The sequence below is a fragment of the Haliotis cracherodii genome, unplaced genomic scaffold (assembly GCF_022045235.1).
Source record: "Haliotis cracherodii isolate W230 unplaced genomic scaffold, xgHalCrac1.p SCAF_22, whole genome shotgun sequence".
NCBI classification, from domain to species: domain Eukaryota; kingdom Metazoa; phylum Mollusca; class Gastropoda; order Lepetellida; family Haliotidae; genus Haliotis; species Haliotis cracherodii.
In genome coordinates, this window is record NW_027266278.1 from 1,889,791 (window position 1) to 1,907,378 (window position 17,588).

A 17,588-nucleotide genomic window follows, 5' to 3' on the forward strand; every position below is an offset into this window, starting at 1 on the left:
AGAGTATGGGAGTTGCGACCATCGTAGTGCTAAGATGCAAGGTACCCGGAACATGTTGATGAGAATGGACCTTACCATGTGGCGTGAACAAGTCGGCAGCAATGGCGCGGTGACATTGCAGGAATTCACTGAGTACTGCTGGATCCTGCCACAGATACACAACAGGGATTTATCAATGTTTCGAAACTTAGGCAATTTAGGCAAAAATATATAAGTTATTTTTTTCAAATTTGTCAGTGATATACACGCCTCCACAAAACCGTAACATTAGTTATTACTGTATAACATGAATTGGAAAATTTGTAATTCCAATCTGGGAATTTTTACTGACATTTGCAGGAGACGTGGGGCGAACATCAGCCTCTGGGCAGGTCTAAACAAAAGCCTGATTTCTTATAACATGATGGACATTTTTTAAGACAGCTTTTTCTGACCTGAACAGAAATAATGTAGCACTAAGATTGCTTTGAAAATCCAACAATGCAGAAGAAAATATAATAAATGCCCACATTGAGAATTTCGGAAATTCTTACAATCAAAGGATTCAAAAATGTAAATACAAAATCTGATAAATCGACGTCCAATCAGAGTCCACACAACCAGGGAACTGCTCCAAGACCAGCATGACTAACATGGCAAGATGGCTTGGTCTTGAGTCACACAACCGACAATAAACATAATGTCTGAGTTCACAACACAGACACGGAAGAGACTATAACACAATAACACAATAACACATCAAAACACAAACCTCCTACACCTCAACCTAATCATCACAGGAAACTAATTCACATATCAATTCAAATTACAGATGTTTATATTACTAACCTTCTATTGGTACTTAAACATAATCAAACTAATCAGGAATATGTCTTCACCTTTGATCACATGGAGAGTGAGTGAGTTGGGTTTAACGCCGCTTTTAACAGTATTCCAGTTATATCACGGCGTGTCAGCTTAATGTGGGAGGAAAGCCCAAAGTGATGCAGGTCTCAGATGTTTACCACTTCGGTGAAACCCACGAGCACGGGTATGGTGCTGACAAACCTAGAAACATAATCGGGGCAAACCGGGATTCGAACCCACAATCATAGGTTTCTGGCATGCCTAAGGGATGCAACTCTGAACAGCGAATTGCGGCGTGATCACATGGTGAATACATCCCCTAGTTTATTCATCTCAGAAACAATTAGAGTTCTCACTATTGTTGACAACTGATAATTATTTCAAACAAACAATTCTTCACAACAAATCACTCACATAAATCGAAAAAAACTAAGGTCACTCTTCCTAATTTAGAGTAAACAATGTCTGAATTGGCTGAAAACTCCATTGGTTTTGATTGGCTGGTGACAGTTCACTCTGTGTTCACATGACGTAGTGTTCTGTGGAGTGTCTCCATACTAACATACAGAGTTGTGCCTTGTGAGTGAGTGAGTGAGTTGAGTTTAACGCCACTTAATGTGGGAGGAAAGCCCGAAGTGATGCAGGTCTAAGACGTTTACCACTTCGGTGAAACCCACGAGCATGGGTATGGTGCTGACAAACCTAGAAACATAATCGGGGCGAACCAGGATTCGAACCCACAATCATAGGTTTCTGGCATGCCCAAGGGACGCAACTCTGCACAGCGAATCGCGGCGCCTTGGACGACTGGGCCACCCGTGCCCCCCTTGTGCCATGTGAGGGAAAAGAAGGGATGTTAATGAGTTGGCCTGATACATAGTACATGTGTACTTGTTTTTGGGCCTATATACAAATGTCAACAACCAGTGTTTGACAAGACAGCCATTTGTTCCCCGACTCACGATAAACAAGCAAGCCTGTATATAAATGCCCACATAATGTCCAACAGAATACCTCATCAAGATATCCACGGGTCATCAACCAGCTATTGAGTTTGTAAAGGTGCGATAACATGAACCTTAAAATAGCCATATTAAATATCTATGCCACATTTATTATTAATCTCAGCAATATCACAGATGGGATACTAACAGTCAACTCAGTGTATCCCGGTCAAGAATTGAACCCAAACATGACATACCACCTCTGGCCTACTAAAATTGACAAATGCTGAAGTTTGTGAGACTTTCAATAAATAGTTGCGGAATGATTCTGGAGTGTCTAAACGACCACCAATTACCTTTGTTCATTTACCAACATGAAGCTATTTGATTTTTCACAACATTTGACGATTCAAAGCTTACCATGGACAATGAGAAAATATGATGTTTGTGTCATCATTGGACGGGACGTTTCCAAAGTTCAAAGTGTCAGAGAGAAAACGTTTACTGTCAGGTAAACATGGTAAACGAGCTCATTCAATGATTTTCAAAACCATTTTAAAAGTTTTCTCCAAATTCCAAATTTGGCAGTTTAAGTGGGCCAGATTGGACCTTGTTAGACATTGTATTTCGAACAAAGTATTTACAAGCTTAAACAACAAGAGTTTGTGGCCTTGAAGACATCGTCATCAAGTGATAAAAAGTGCTCATCCTTACATTCACAACACATGATGTATTAATCAGTGGGGATGCAATAGTGCCGTGATGACCCAATTCCTCCTGACGATAATTACAAGTGTCAACAACCAGTGTTAGGCCATTTAAGATGAAAATGTTCACATAGCTATTCAGACATTGCTTCTATTTATCCTCCAAAACTGGCTTCTGCCGGAGATATCATTTGGGTGAGGTCAATGTTATGTCCTAGGAGATACTGTCAATATGACTTGCATCACAATGCTTTGCAGACCAGTGTGATGCCATCGGTTACCATGACGTCACAATCAAATGACATCACTAATCTCTCTGCCACTGAATCTGGTTAGCTGTACTGTTTACACACAAGACATTGGATATTACTGTTTACAAACTGATAAAGTTGGAAGATAGGTTTTGGACGATAAATAGAAACTCACCCTTGTGTGTTCTGATATCAAATAAATCAACACTCGTTGATAAGAGTTTAAAACTCCGAGGCAAACCACGGGACCGACAAGGTGATATTCAAGAGAAGGGAGGGAATCGCCTCGGACTTTGTTTACTCATGATTTGGCCCCCAAAATAATAAATCCATGTCTGAAAGAACACAGTTGGTGTCTGTCCAATAAATAAAGCCTCACACCCAATTTGTCAATGTCTCCCTTATACTAAGATAATGACAGAAGGGTGGACTGATCAGATCCAGTTACTAAAGCCAATGGCCGACCTTTCATTGAATACATCAGCAACACTAGACGTCTGCAGTGTTCACCTGCAAACAAAGGTATGTACAAGGGTAATACTCACAATATCATCCCCAAACTGATCTTAGCGCTAAGATGATCGTAACTATCCTACCTTAACACTGACTTACGAATCTGTAGCGCTAAGATGATCGTAACTCCCCTACATTAACACTGACTTACAAATTTGTAAGGCTAAGATTGCGTTAACGAACAGGTTGTAGCACTAAGATCCCCAAAGCTAAGATGATTTTAAGTCACCTTCATTAACACTGACTTACGAAGTCGTAGCGCTAAGATCACACTGTGGAGCAGCTGATAACGATGTTCTACAGGGTTACAGCCATTGTTTGATATTGTGGAAAAACCAGTCAAACTTTGTGGTCCATGAATCTCCATATGCGTTCCCGAATTGTTCCATGAAGTATTTCACAGCCTCTTTCTCCGTCTTCTCCACTGCCAGTGTCTTTCGGATGTAGCCGATGTCGTCAAGAGACTGAAGCTCGGGGATACCGCAGGACAACATCAGCGTGAACAGCGTGATGAACAGGTGGGCGTGTTTCCGCAGGAACACGTAGGCAGATATACACAGCTTCTGGAACCTGCGGTCAGAACAATCAACACCGAATCAGGGGACAGGGATCTTCAAGATCAGATAAGAAAACGCAAACTTTACCTGTAACTTCGAATTTATTGCATATGTGCGATGGATGGATGGATGGATGGATGGATGGATGGATGGATGGATGGATGGATGGATAGATAGATAGATAGATAGATACACAACCAGACGAGTCACTGAGCCTGACCACCAAAAATCAGAAGTCGGTCCTCACAAGAAACAATGGTCTGACTCTATTCAGATTAAGCTCCACAATCTACTCCACATGTAGAACACGACCTGTTGTGAATAATGCCAGGGGTAAAGCTATTTACAAAAGCTGATTGAAATGAAGAGTTGATGGTCACAATGTTAACCTGAAACTTTCAACCACTAATCTGCAGCCAGAGTCAAGTAGAATTACCGCTGGTCTTATAGATACCAGAACAAGATCCATTGAATCTTGCCAGAAATCTACAATGTATTCCAGCTGTATGACAGCGGTCTGTAAATAAGAGAGTCTTGACCAGACTATCCAGTGATATTAAGAAGGGAAAGGTTCGCATCATGCTATCACAATATCTACTGTTGAAGTAGCTAAAAAGCCCAAGTGGTAAACACTACTTGGCAACACTTAGAGAATATAGGCCTGAGACATTGGCATTATTCTATCAACACACTGTTTACAGACTATATTAAACCTACCAAGAAAAATCATTACAATTAGAACAATGGCTGCCGTGGCAGCCATATTGCAGGGATGGGAACAGAGGAAAAAGAGGAAAAGTGTGTGTGTGTGTGGGGGGGGGGGGGGGTGGGGGGGGGGGTGGGGGTCTGGAAATTTTTTAAACATTTGATTTATTGCATTTTTAGCAATTTCATGAAGTTTGGACAATATTCACACCAAGAAATGTAATAAGTCAATTACAAAAGTCAATAAGTCAAATAAACAAAGATGGCGGATGCAGTAAAAGTTCGAAGTTAAATCAGAACTTTTAAAAAATCGGGCATGGCTACCCACCAGGCCTGGGAGTAATACTGCCATAAACTTCAACCCCCATCCCCCAGACACAAGGACAACTGTCGCAAGCTTGCAATGTCTGACCCTTTCCCCATGTTGAAGCATGCTGGAAAAAACTTACTTACATAACCCAACGTAGGATAATATCCTTCTTACCGCTCATATTCGTCCTGTTTGGACGGCTGGTCCGCACCCTTGGCTATCACACGGATGAAATCCTCAGTCAGGACAAACGGAACACGCTCTCTGTTGATCCCAAACTTTTTCTTTTTGTGATCCAAGAAATGACCAAAGTCAATGTGGAATACCTGAAGAGTAAAAGAAACATCCACTCTATAGTACCACCTTTCAATGGTATGGCACAGCTAGGATGGAACCGTCGACCTGCTCTCCAGGACAACGCTCTATCCTCAAGGCCAATGAGGAGGTCAGTTGGCAAACATTGTTCATTGTTTAACCCAACACAATATCCAAGCTGTATGATTGGTTGGTTTGTTGTTTAACGCCGCACTCAGCAATATTCCATCTATATGACTGCGGTCTGTAAATAATCGAGTCTGGACCAGACAATCCAGTGATTGATATCAAGAGCATCGATCATGATACAATGACATACATCAACCAAGGCGGCGAGTCTGACCATCCGATCGCGTCAGTTGCTTCTCACGACATGCAAAGTGGTTTTTACGGCACACATGGGTTGCTGAAGACCTATACAACCCTGGATGCCACCTTGAAGGGAGGACAAAGACAACATCAACACAAAGGAGGTATCAGGTCTTTAAAAGGCAGTTAGAAGTGATACACATAAGGAAGAGAATATATGGATGTCAACTTCTTTATTATGATGAACACAACATTTCGGAGTATATACTTACTCCTTAATCAGGTGATTTCACATTCAATTCTCTTCCTAAAAGAAGATATCATTAAAGAGTCTATGAGTCCAAAGAGTCTAACAACACGGTCATGCCCACCTGTCCTTCTTCCGTCACCATGATGTTTTCGGGGTGCCTGTCGCCGATGCCGAGCACGAACGTGGCGACACAGTAGCCTGCACACGACCTGGTGAAGGCGTCGATTGCTTGATCGTACCTGTAAGAGACATAAACAATGTCAGACTGCCTCCACAGACCCGTGTCCCCATGGATTGCCTCCTCTGACCCGTGTCCCCATGGATTGCCTCCTCTCACCCGTGTCCCCATGGATTGCCTCCTCTCACCCGTGTCCCCATGGACTGTCTCCTCTGACCCGTGTCCCCATGGACTGCCTCCTCTGACCCGTGTCCCCATGGATTGCCTCCTCTCACCCGTGTCCCCATGGATTGCCTCCTCTCACCCGTGTCCCCATGGACTGCCTCCTCTGACCCCTGTCCCCATGGATTGCCTCCTCTGACCCGTGTCCCCATGGACTGTCTCCTCTGACCCGTGTCCCCATGGATTGCCTCCTCTGACCCGTGTCCCCATGGACTGCCTCCTCTGACCCGTGTCCCCATGGACTGCCTCCTCTGACCCATGTCCCCATGGATTGCCTCCTCTGACCCGTGTCCCCATGGACTGCCTCCTCTCACCCGTGTCCCCATGGATTGCCTCCTCTCACCCGTGTCCCCATGGACTGCCTCCTCTCACCCGTGTCCCCATGGATTGCCTCCTCTGGCCCCTGGCCCCATGGATTGCCTCCTCTGACCTGTGTCCCCATCGACTGCCTCCTCTGACCCATGTCCCCATGGACTGCCTCCTCTGACCCGTGTCCCCATGGATTGCCTCCTCTCACCCGTGTCCCCATGGACTGCCTCCTCTCACCCGTGTCCCCATGGATTGCCTCCTCTGGCCCCTGGCCCCATGGATTGCCTCCTCTGACCTGTGTCCCCATCGACTGCCTCCTCTGACCCGTGTCCCCATGGACTGCCTCCTCTGACCCGTGTCCCCATGGACTGCCTCCTCTGACCCGTGTCCCCATGGACTGTCTCCTCTGACCCGTGTCCCCATGGACTGCCTCCTCTGACCCGTGTCCCCATGGACTGTCTCCTCTGACCCGTGTCCCCATGGACTGCCTCCTCTGCCCCATGGACTGCCTCCTCTGCCCCATGGACTGCCTCCCCTGACCCGTGTCACCATGGATTGAAACAAAGTAGTACCTGTCTGCATTCTTCTCCTTGATCCACCGATGAAGCTGGGAGGAGTCCATCTGTATGGCGGCCCGAGTACCCCCCCGGGACTGTATCGACGTGATCGTCTTGGCGTTCCGAACTACCTGAATGAGCCCCACATCCTTCCCTGTCGCCAAACACCCGTACGGAATCATCCTGAAATCATGATTATTTGTGATAAAAATAGGCACATATTCAAGTCTGGGTCAATGAAACCAGTTGCTCACAGCACAAGCCAGGTCAGTTTTCTAAAAATGCAGCTGTTCAATTTGCAGAGTTGCGTCCCTTAGTCGTAACAGAATCCTATGATAACGGGATCCCGGATTAGCCTTGATCAGTATTCCAGTTATATCCCGGCATGTCAGCTTGATGTCGGAGGAAAGCCTGAAGTGATGCAGGTGAAACCCACGAGTGCTAGCAAACCAAAAAACATAATCGGAGTGTACCAGGATTCAAGGAACACAACTTTGCACAGCATCTTCGTCACCACAGGCGACTGGACGACCCATGCCCCCTTGACCAGATAGAAACCGGCATTAAATACATATGACGAATCTGCTACTTACAACCCACTGGGTCCAGCACACAAACAGACTTCGGATTATTGATACAATAAATACATAAAACAGATATGACATTAACATCTTTGACATCAGACTATGACCCATGAGTATGACATCAGGACATCATTTTGTGCAATTCTTACAATCGTCACAAAACAAATGCTATTCTGAAAGATTAGGTGGTCATATGCAGATGACCTGTGAAGATCCGGGGTAGAATAGGTCTTCAGCAACCCATGCTTGCCGCAAAAGACGACTATACTTGTCGTAAAAGGCGACTAACAGGATCAGGTGGTCAGGCTCGCTGACTTGGTTGATGCATGTCATCGATCCAAAGTGCATGGATCGATGCTCATGATATCAATCACTGGATTGTCTGGTCCAGACTTGATTATTTACAGACAGCCGTCATATAGCTGGAATATTGCTGAGCGCGGCGTTAAACAACAAACAATCAAAATCATATGACGATATTCGTTCCCCCACCTGAGGTCGAGGCCTTCAGCCTTCCAGATGGTGTCCATCAGCCGGATGACCTGGAGAGTCAGCATGTCCTGTCTCAGATCTGGAACAACAATCAGGATTAAAGTAGAGCCTGTGTCTTCCTTGTCTGGTCACAAAGACCACCAGGCACTGTAGCTCACCGGAATGATTCTTGAACATTGGCAACATTATTTCACAAGGGTCGTAATACAGAGGTCAACATGCAAAAAAGTAGAAAATGTTTGAAAAACAACAAACGAACATTACTCATTGGCTGAGAAGAGGGTCAAATGTATAGCCACAATATCATTGCCATGGCAACCACAGATGTATATGAAAGTCAAAGGTTGAAGTAAGTACAAATATCCAACAAACATTTGTACATGGCATACAACACATTTGCTTCATATTAAATTTCACAACATAAGATGCATAAACCATAACATAAAGGGACCAAATGATATTCAAAATATGCCTGTAGTGGAAGCCATGTCCAAATAAAAGGTTTAAATTTGGGTGCATATCTTAGAGGTACTAAGGCTAAGGCATAGATCTTCTACAGATCTCCTTGTTTTAAAAATAGCTGCTATCTGCTTATCTGTTGTAGAAAAAAACCATTCAGCAATATTCCAGGTGTATGTTGATTGCCTGTAAATATGTCATCAAATATGGACCAGACAAACAAGTGACTGATATGATGAGCAACAGTTTAATGACACTGTATCAACTGAGCCACAAAGACTGACCATCCCATCCATTCATAGGTTCATGCTACAAGCACAGTGTTCTGGGGACCTATCCACAGTGTTCTGGGGACCTATACACAGTGTTCTGGGGACCTATACACAGTGTTCTGGGGACCTATGCCCAGTGTTCTGGGGACCTATGCACAGTGTTCTGGGGACCTATGCCCAGTGTTCTGGGGACCTATGCCCAGTGTTCTGGGGACCTATACACAGTGTTCTGGGGACCTATCCACAGTGTTCTGGGGACCTATACACAGTGTTCTGGGGACCTATGCCCAGTGTTCTGGGGACCTATGCACAGTGTTCTGGGGACCTATACACAGTGTTCTGGGGACCTATGCCCAGTGTTCTGGGGACCTATCCACAGTGTTCTGGGGACCTATGCACAGTGTTCTGGGGACCTATACACAGTGTTCTGGGGACCTATGCCCAGTGTTCTGGGGACCTATCCACAGTGTTCTGGGGACCTATGCCCAGTGTTCTGGGGACCTATACACAGTGTTCTGGGGACCTATGCACAGTGTTCTGGGGACCTATCCACAGTGTTCTGGGGACCTATGCCCAGTGTTCTGGGGACCTATACACAGTGTTCTGGGGACCTATGCCCAGTGTTCTGGGGACCTATACACAGTGTTCTGGGGACCTATGCCCAGTGTTCTGGGGACCTATGCCCAGTGTTCTGGGGACCTATGCACAGTGTTCTGGGGACCTATGCACAGTGTTCTGGGGACCTATGCTCAGTGTTCTGGGAACCTATGCAGTGTTCTGGGGACCTATGCAAAGTGTTCTGGGGACCTATGCACAGGGTTCTGGGGACCTATGCACAATGGTCTGGGGACCTATGCCGAGTGTTCTGGGGACCTATGCCGAGTGTTCTGGGGACAAAGGCACAGTGTTCTGGGGACCTATGCACAGTGTTCTGCGGACCTATGCAAAGTGTTCTGGGGACCTATGCACCATGTTCTGGGACCTATGCACAGTGTTCTGGGGACCTATGCACAGTGTTCTGGGGACCTATGCACAGTGTTCTGGGGACCTATACACAGTGTTCTGGGGACCTGTGCAGTGTTCTGGGGACCTATGCACCGTGTTCTGGGGACCTATGCACAGTGTTCTGCGGACCTATGCACCGTGTTCTGGGGACCTATGCAGTGTTCTGGGGACCTTTGCACAGTGTTCTGGGACCTATGCACAGTGTTCTGGGGACCTATGCACAGTGTTCTGGGGACCTATGCAGTGTTCTGGGGACCTATGCAGAGTGTTCTAGGGACCTATGCACAGTGTTCTGGGGACCTATGCACAGTGTTCTGGGGACCTATGCAGTGTTCTGGGGACCTATGCACAGTGTTCTGGGGACCTATGCACAGTGTTCTGGGGACCTATGCACAATGTTCTGGGGACCTATGCACAGTGTTCTGGGGACCTATGTCCAGTGTTCTGGGGACCTATGCAGTGTTCTGGGGACCTATGCACAGTGTTCTGGGGACCTGTGCAGTGTTCTGGGGACCTATGCACAGTGTTCTGGGGACCTATGCACAGTGTTTTGGAGACCTATGCACAATGTTCTGGGGACCTATGCACAGTGTTCTGGGGACCTGTGCAGTGTTCTGGGGACCTATGCACAGTGTTCTGGGGACCTATACACAGTGTTCTGGGGACCTATGCACAGTGTTCTGGGGACCTATGCTCAGTGTTCTGCGGACCTATGCACAGTGTTCAGGGGACCTATACACAGTGTTCTGGGGACCTATGCAGTGTTCTGGGGACCTATGCAGTGTTCTGGGGACCTATCCACAATGTTCTGGGGACCTATACAGTGTTCTGGGGACCTATGCACAGTGTTCTGGGGACCTATGCACAGTGTTCTGGGGACCTATACACAGTGTTCTGGGGACCTATACACAGTGTTCTGGGGACCTATGCACAGTGTTCTGGGGACCTATGCACAGTGTTCTGGGGACCTATACACAGTGTTCTGCGGACCTATACACAGTGTTCTGCGGACCTATGCAAAGTGTTCTGGGGACCTATTCACAGTGTTCTGGGGACCTATGCCCAGTGTTCTGGGGACCTATACACAGTGTTCTGGGGACTTATACACAGTGTTCTGCGGACCTATACACAGTGTTCTGGGGACCTATACACAGTGTTCTGGGGACCTATACACAGTGTTCTGGGGACCTATGCACAGTGTTCTGGGGACCTATGCAGTGTTCTGGGGACCTATCCACAGTGTTCTGGGGACCTATACACAGTGTTCTGGGGACCTATACACAGTGTTCTGGGGACGTATGCAGTGTTCTGGGGACCTATGCAGTGTTCTGGGGACCTATACACAGTGTTCTGGGGACCTATGCACAGTGTTCTGGGGACCTATGCACAGTGTTCTGGGGACCTATACACAGTGTTCTGGGGACCTATACACAGTGTTCTGGGGACCTATACACAGTGTTCTGGGGACCTATGCACAGTGTTCTGGGGACCTATACACAGTGTTCTTGGGACCTATACACAGTGTTCTGGGGACCTATACACAGTGTTCTGCGGACCTATGCAAAGTGTTCTGGGGACCTATCCACAGTGTTCTGGGGACCTATACACAGTGTTCTGGGGACCTCTACTGACGTGGAATCCCACATTGTAACAGAACCAGTCTCTCACCTCCAGCTTTCAACCCCCACCATGCTTGGGCCTAATGCTTATACCACTTGTATGGCCTAAACATCTGCCGTAAGAAAGAAAGGCTCACCATCACCGTTCTTGAACATGATTCTGTAGTCGGATTCATGCACGTCTCTCATGGGGTCAGGGTTACTCCACACCAGCCACAGGGGGCGCTTCTTGGAGGTCATGACCCGACAGTCAGCTTGTCTACAAACAGGACATACAGGTCACCATCCACAAGTACTGCAGTCATGAAGCTGATGCTATTACGAGTGTGTGTGTATGTGTGAATGTGAGGTGTCTGTGTGGTGTGTGTGTGTGAATGTGAGAGGTGTGTTTGTGTGAGGTGTGTGAGAGGTGTGTGTGTGAATGTGAGGTGTGTGTGTGAGTGTGTTTGTGAATGTGAGAGGTGTGTTTGTGTGAGGTGTGTGAAAGGTGTGTTTGTGTGAGGTGTGTGTGTGGTGTGTGTGTGTGTGTGAATGTGAGGTGTGGTGTGTGTGTGTGAATGTGAGGTGTGAGTGTGTTTGTGAGGTGTGAGCGTGTGTGTGTGAGGTGTGAGTGTGTATGAGTGTGTGTGTGAATGTGAGGTGTGAGTGTGTGTGTGTGTGTGAATGTGAGGTGTGAGTGTGTTTGTGAGGTGTGAGCGTGTGTGTGTGTGAGTGTGTATGAGTGTGTGTGAATGTGAGGTGTGTGTGTGTGAGGTGTGAGTGTGTGTGTGTGAGGTGTGTGTGTGTGAATGTGAGGTGTGTGTGTGAGGTGTGAATGTGAGGTGTGTGTGTGTGTGTGTGTGTGAATGTGAGGTGTGTGTGTGAGGTGTGAGTGTGTTTGTGAATGTGAGGTGTGTGTGTGTTAAGTATGTGTCAGTGTGAATGTGAGAGGTGTGTGTGTGAGTGAGGTGTGTGTGTCAGTGTGAATGTGAGGTGTGTGTGTGTGCAGACATCATCTGTAGGAGATGATGGATGTGGTGTGGGGTTGGGGTGGGGGGACTTACATGATCTCCCCCAGGACGTGGGCTGTATTGAGGGGGGAGATGATGGATGTGGTGTGGGGTGGGGGGACTTACATGATCTCCCCCAGGACGTGGGCCGTGTTGAGGGGGGAGATGATGGATGGGGTGTGGGGTGTGGGGTGGGGGGGGTGGGGGGACTCACATGATCTCTCCCAGGACGTGGGCCGTGTTGAGGGGGGAGATGATGGATGGGGTGTGGGGTGGGGGCGGTGGGACTCACATGATCTCTCCCAGGACGTGGGCCGTGTTGAGGGGGGAGATGATGCTCTGGAGTGCCTCCTGGTAGTCCGGCTGCTGCAGCTGCTCCTGCAGGAACTTCATCTGCTCATCCTGAAACATCCAGACTAAGTGCTAGAGACAAACAGGTGCTTCTAAACCAAGACAGAGCTGACCTCAAAGTTTGGACTCCTCAAGTGATCAATCAACTTCTACCTGACTTGCCACTACAGAGGAGCTGTAGTCAACCTGCCGTATACATCGTGTGTTGTTTGTTGTCACAGTCAGCAGTGTGTGGCAGCAGCCTGAAAGATTCATGCCAGTCCACTAGCCCACAACTATTAACTTGTACTGGACCAATGATGGTACTCCTCATAGACTCGAAGAGTTTGAGGGTAATAATTCTGAACCAATTCTCAATGCTTCAAGTTTGCTACAAATTCGAACGGAATAAAACTGACAGAAAACGTAAACACACTGAACATTTCTTCCTAGTGAAATGAAGTTTCCAATATCTCGTCTACAAACAACACATGTCTGAGACTGTGAAAGCCTGTAACTAACCGAGTCTGGACCAGTCAAACCAGTGATTGACATAAATTGCTAACCAACAAGAAGGTCTTAAATCAATGACCAACAACATGCAGAAGACGGTATCTTCAAAGTCTTCAACCATCTTAATCTATCTGAACACCTTTCACCTTCAGGAGAATGGACTGAAGACATGCTTACATCTTTGACCTCTGACTTGAGCATGTCGGTAAGTTTGGTGAGTTTCTCCAACGCCTCCACTTGTCGAGTCAGGGTCTTCAGGAACGACCCACATCCTCGACAGTAAGCCTCCAGCATCAGCCCAAACCTCAACCGAGACGACGTCTGATGCATCTCGGATCTGAAGTGAAAAGTCTTTCTGTGTATTGCCTCCTTTCAACTTAAAAATGCAGGATTTGTTTGTTTGCTTGTTTGTTGTTTTACGCCGCACTCAGCAATATTCCAGCTATATGACGTCAGTCTGTAATAATCCAGTGATTGATATCATGAGCATTGATCCACGCATTGGGACCAATGACATGCATCAACCAAGTCAGCGAGCCTGACCACCCGATCCCGTTAGTCGCCTTTTACGACAACATGGTCGCCTTTTACGGCAAGCATGGGTTGCTGAAGACCTATTCTACCCCGGAATCTTCACAGCTTTTGCAGGAAGCTCATAGACGAGTGTATGCCATTTAGGAAAGGGGATGGTGGGGTAGCCTTGTGGTTAAAGTCTTTGCCCCATTACACCGAAGGTCTGGGTTCGATTCCCCACATGGGTACGTTGTGTGAAGCCCATTTCTGGTGTCCCCTGCCGTGATATTGCTGAAATATTGCTCACTCACTCTTGCGAATGGCATAAAACCAAGGACTAAACAAATGCTTTGCGTTAGCAGCCATTGCGTTATTGAACTCTTCCCATTGTCAGGGCAACTACAGCATGGAGGACGTACTTGAGATGCCAGAAGAAGAAGTTTCCTATCCTCTGGGACAGAAGAGCTCTCTTCAGCAGGAACTTTGTCATTGGATTGTCCATATAGGGTTCATACTTCATAGCCTGGAAACATAACAAAGTGCCAATGAGAAACAGCAACATCACAAAATACCTGAATACATGACACTTTTAATGGATAGCAGTGAGTGAGTGAGTGAGTGAGTGAGTATGTTTTACGCCGCTTTTAGCAATATTCCAGCGATATCACGGCGGGGGACACCAGAAATGGGCTTCACACATTGTACCCATGTCGGGAATTGAACCCGGGTCTTCGGCGTGACGAGCGAACGCTTTAACCACTAGGCTACCCGACCGCCCCTTTAATGGATAGCAACTTATTTTATTAATTGTGACAAAATTTCAGAGATACTTCTTGCTCCTTCCTCAGGGGAGTGATGAAGACATAGCTCTGAAACATCGTGACAAATAACCAAAGAAGCTGCTATCCATATAAAGCGTCATGTATTCATGTTTTTCCAACTTTTTAATGTCTATTAAGGACTTCATAAATTACCTGTCAAGATTCATTGACTGTTTGTGTAGTCAGGATATTTGTTTGTTGTTGACCGTGATGATGTGAAAAATCTAGAGATACCAGTATTTTCTTCTACACTCTAGTTATATAACCAACCAGTCCAACATGAGCTGTGGATATAGCCACTAGTGTCTTCCCTTACTAGAGGCAACTCTACACCACAAATTACAGTGCCTTAGGGCCAAGCTTTTTTCACTTTTAGGATCATGGATTTTTCAGCCCAAAGTCCAGGTTTGGAGGAGGGAAAAAAAGAAAAGGAAGCCAGATGCATTTTTTTTTTAATGCAGAATGCCTCTGGCATACTTTATGAATATATTCTGTGCTCAAAAGACCACCATTTGTAACGATAAAGCCCCTTGTAACAATAAAAATTCTACCACTTACAACACAGACAATTGTCAAGGGAGGCTATTCATGTTCGGCTTCGAGATCAACAAAGATTGATTATGTATCTCTTTACTAGTTTACATCGGTAAATTCATGTGTTTTTTATTAAAAAGGTGATGATAACAAATAAACTAACTGACTACGTGGCTATCGGCGGGAAAAACATAATGGAAATCTGATTTTTTTTTAACATTTTCTCAAAAATTAGAGTCGGCGGGTCCGTAATCTGAAAATATAAAACACCTGGCCTTAGACAACTGTGTCACCCATGTTTCCCTCCAACAGTCAAGGGTAACCCATGATCACAGGTGTCTGGCACGGCTAAGGGAGGCAACTCAACACAACTAATTACAGTGTCTTAGACAACTGTGTCACCCATGTTTCCCTCCAACAGTCAAGGGTAACCCATGATCACGGGTGTCTGGCACGGCTAAGGGAGGCAACTCTGCACAACTAATTACAGTGTCTTAGATGACTGTGTCACCAACGTTTCCCTCCAACAGTCAAGGGTAACCCATGATCACAGGTGTCTGGTACGGCTAAGGGAGGTCACTCTGCACCAACAGGATAACTTGAGAATGAGTCACTACCTGCACAAGCTGCAGAAGATACTGAGAGAGTTTGTCGTCACGGAGACCACGGTCCAGACATTCCACGGCAAACTGTCGGACCCTCAGATCGGAGTAGGAGCAATCCAACAGTTCCAAGGCCACCTCTGGCAAAACCGAAGGCCATCTTCTCAACAATACATAGAGCTGCAATAAAAAAAAATACAACATGAATCCTACAGTCTTGTCTTGTCTGGGCTATGTCAAATATGTCATTTAACGTCAGACACATGATATTAAGAGGAATGATTGGTTGGTTTGTTGTTTAACCCTGCACTCAGCAATATTCCAGATATATAACGGCGGTCTGTAAGGGACAATCCAGTGAATGACATCGTGAGCATCGATCCACGCAGTTGGGATACGATGACATGCATCAACCAAGCCATCGAGCATGACCACCCGATCCCGTTAGTTGCTTCTTACAAGCATAGTCACCATTTACGGCAAGCATGGGTTGCTGAAGACCTATTCTACCCAGGATCTTTACAGGTCTTTTCCTCACTGATTTTAATGGAGGATGTTTACATATCGTCAGTATTTTATGCCATGACCGCCTCTGTGGTCTTGTAGTAGAGTAGAGCAAATTGTCTGGGTTTGATCCCCGGCCGCGTCATACCAAAACAAGTTAAAAGATGGTACTTGTTGCTACCCTGCCTAACGCTCGGCATTAACTAGCCCAGGCTAAAACAAGGACTGGTCAGCTCGAAGTCAGTACGCTGTGTCTAATCATCTGTTAAAATCAAAATGTTATTGCGTGAATGTGACCTAGATTTATCTGAGGAAAAGGCTTACTTTAACCCAACTGTTGCCATGGTTACTAACCTGTGCCACGTTTTCTCTGTCATTCCACTTCACAGAAGACAACAACTTGGGCAGAGAGTGGGGCATCGCTAGACAAAGTTCCCTGACACAAAAAAGCAAATATTCAAGACACTGAAACACACACAAAAACTAAACACACAATGTCCACATATATCTCAGTGGACCTGAAAATAATTGCAGACCAGTGAATGCAATAACAAGGAATGTCAGGGAGCCTGAATGCTTGGACCACTCAAGGTCACCTTTCACAACAAGCAAAGGTTGCTTGGGGCCTATTGAAAGCCCAAATCCCAGCAGGGATATTTACACACGACAGTGGAGAGATGAAGATATTGTTACAATAGACAGACACAGGTTAGGGCTGGGACGGGTAACTCGGGTACTCGGGTCCAGTGGGTACTGAGTAGGACCCGAGTACCCACAGGACTACCCAGCCCCGTGGTTAGTCACGTGATATATTGTTTAATGACAAAAAGTAACTAAAACTCTATGTTTAAACTACAAGTCACTAATGTTCGCAGGCCATTCCTTCTGGCTTTTAAATGTTTGAATAAAAACTTCAGTCAACTTCAGAGTATACACCAGATCGTTTTATACATGTATCTAAACACATTTTACCAGAGCTACGGTCAAACGTTTCCCAATCGGACAGTTTGTACCTACCTCTTGAGACCTACAGCGGGTACCCAGGTAGGGTCGGGTAATAGAGAGTGTGTGTGTGTGTGGGGGGGGGGGAGGTACCTGGGTAGTAAATTTGGATTCGTCCCAGCCCTAACACAGGTGATCATGGTGATACTTGTATTCACCAACAAACACATAATACACATCATACACATCATACACATCATATACTCTCACTTTTTGTCACTGTCAGCCTAAAGCAAAACAAAATGGCTGCTGTAAAGTCACGTTTCAAGTTTCCAAACCATGTTTCATGTATGAAGGCAGGGTTGCATTCGAGGGGAATTTTCAAGTCCACATAGTCACATATATGATCTTCATTGATCAGTAACACGCAGAGCTA

General features: G+C 46.1%; 1 protein-coding gene across 1 annotated transcript in view; it reads right to left on the reverse strand.

Moving 5' to 3' along the window:
• Positions 1–1,463: 1,463 nt before the first annotated feature.
• Positions 1,464–17,588, reverse strand: part of LOC139471325 (phosphatidylinositol 4,5-bisphosphate 3-kinase catalytic subunit alpha isoform-like) — a 44,225-nt gene continuing 28,100 nt past the window's right edge. Inside the window, exons 11-21 of the mRNA XM_071253635.1 lie at positions 16,565–16,646; positions 15,722–15,886; positions 14,169–14,272; positions 13,414–13,573; positions 12,686–12,795; positions 11,542–11,663; positions 8,050–8,128; positions 6,989–7,156; positions 5,829–5,946; positions 5,008–5,159; positions 1,464–3,831 (exon numbers count right to left, since the gene is read on the reverse strand). Of these exons, the coding sequence (XP_071109736.1) occupies positions 3,567–3,831; positions 5,008–5,159; positions 5,829–5,946; positions 6,989–7,156; positions 8,050–8,128; positions 11,542–11,663; positions 12,686–12,795; positions 13,414–13,573; positions 14,169–14,272; positions 15,722–15,886; positions 16,565–16,646 (1,525 nt within the window). The 3' untranslated portion in view covers positions 1,464–3,566. The remainder of the gene's footprint in view (positions 3,832–5,007; positions 5,160–5,828; positions 5,947–6,988; positions 7,157–8,049; positions 8,129–11,541; positions 11,664–12,685; positions 12,796–13,413; positions 13,574–14,168; positions 14,273–15,721; positions 15,887–16,564; positions 16,647–17,588) is intronic.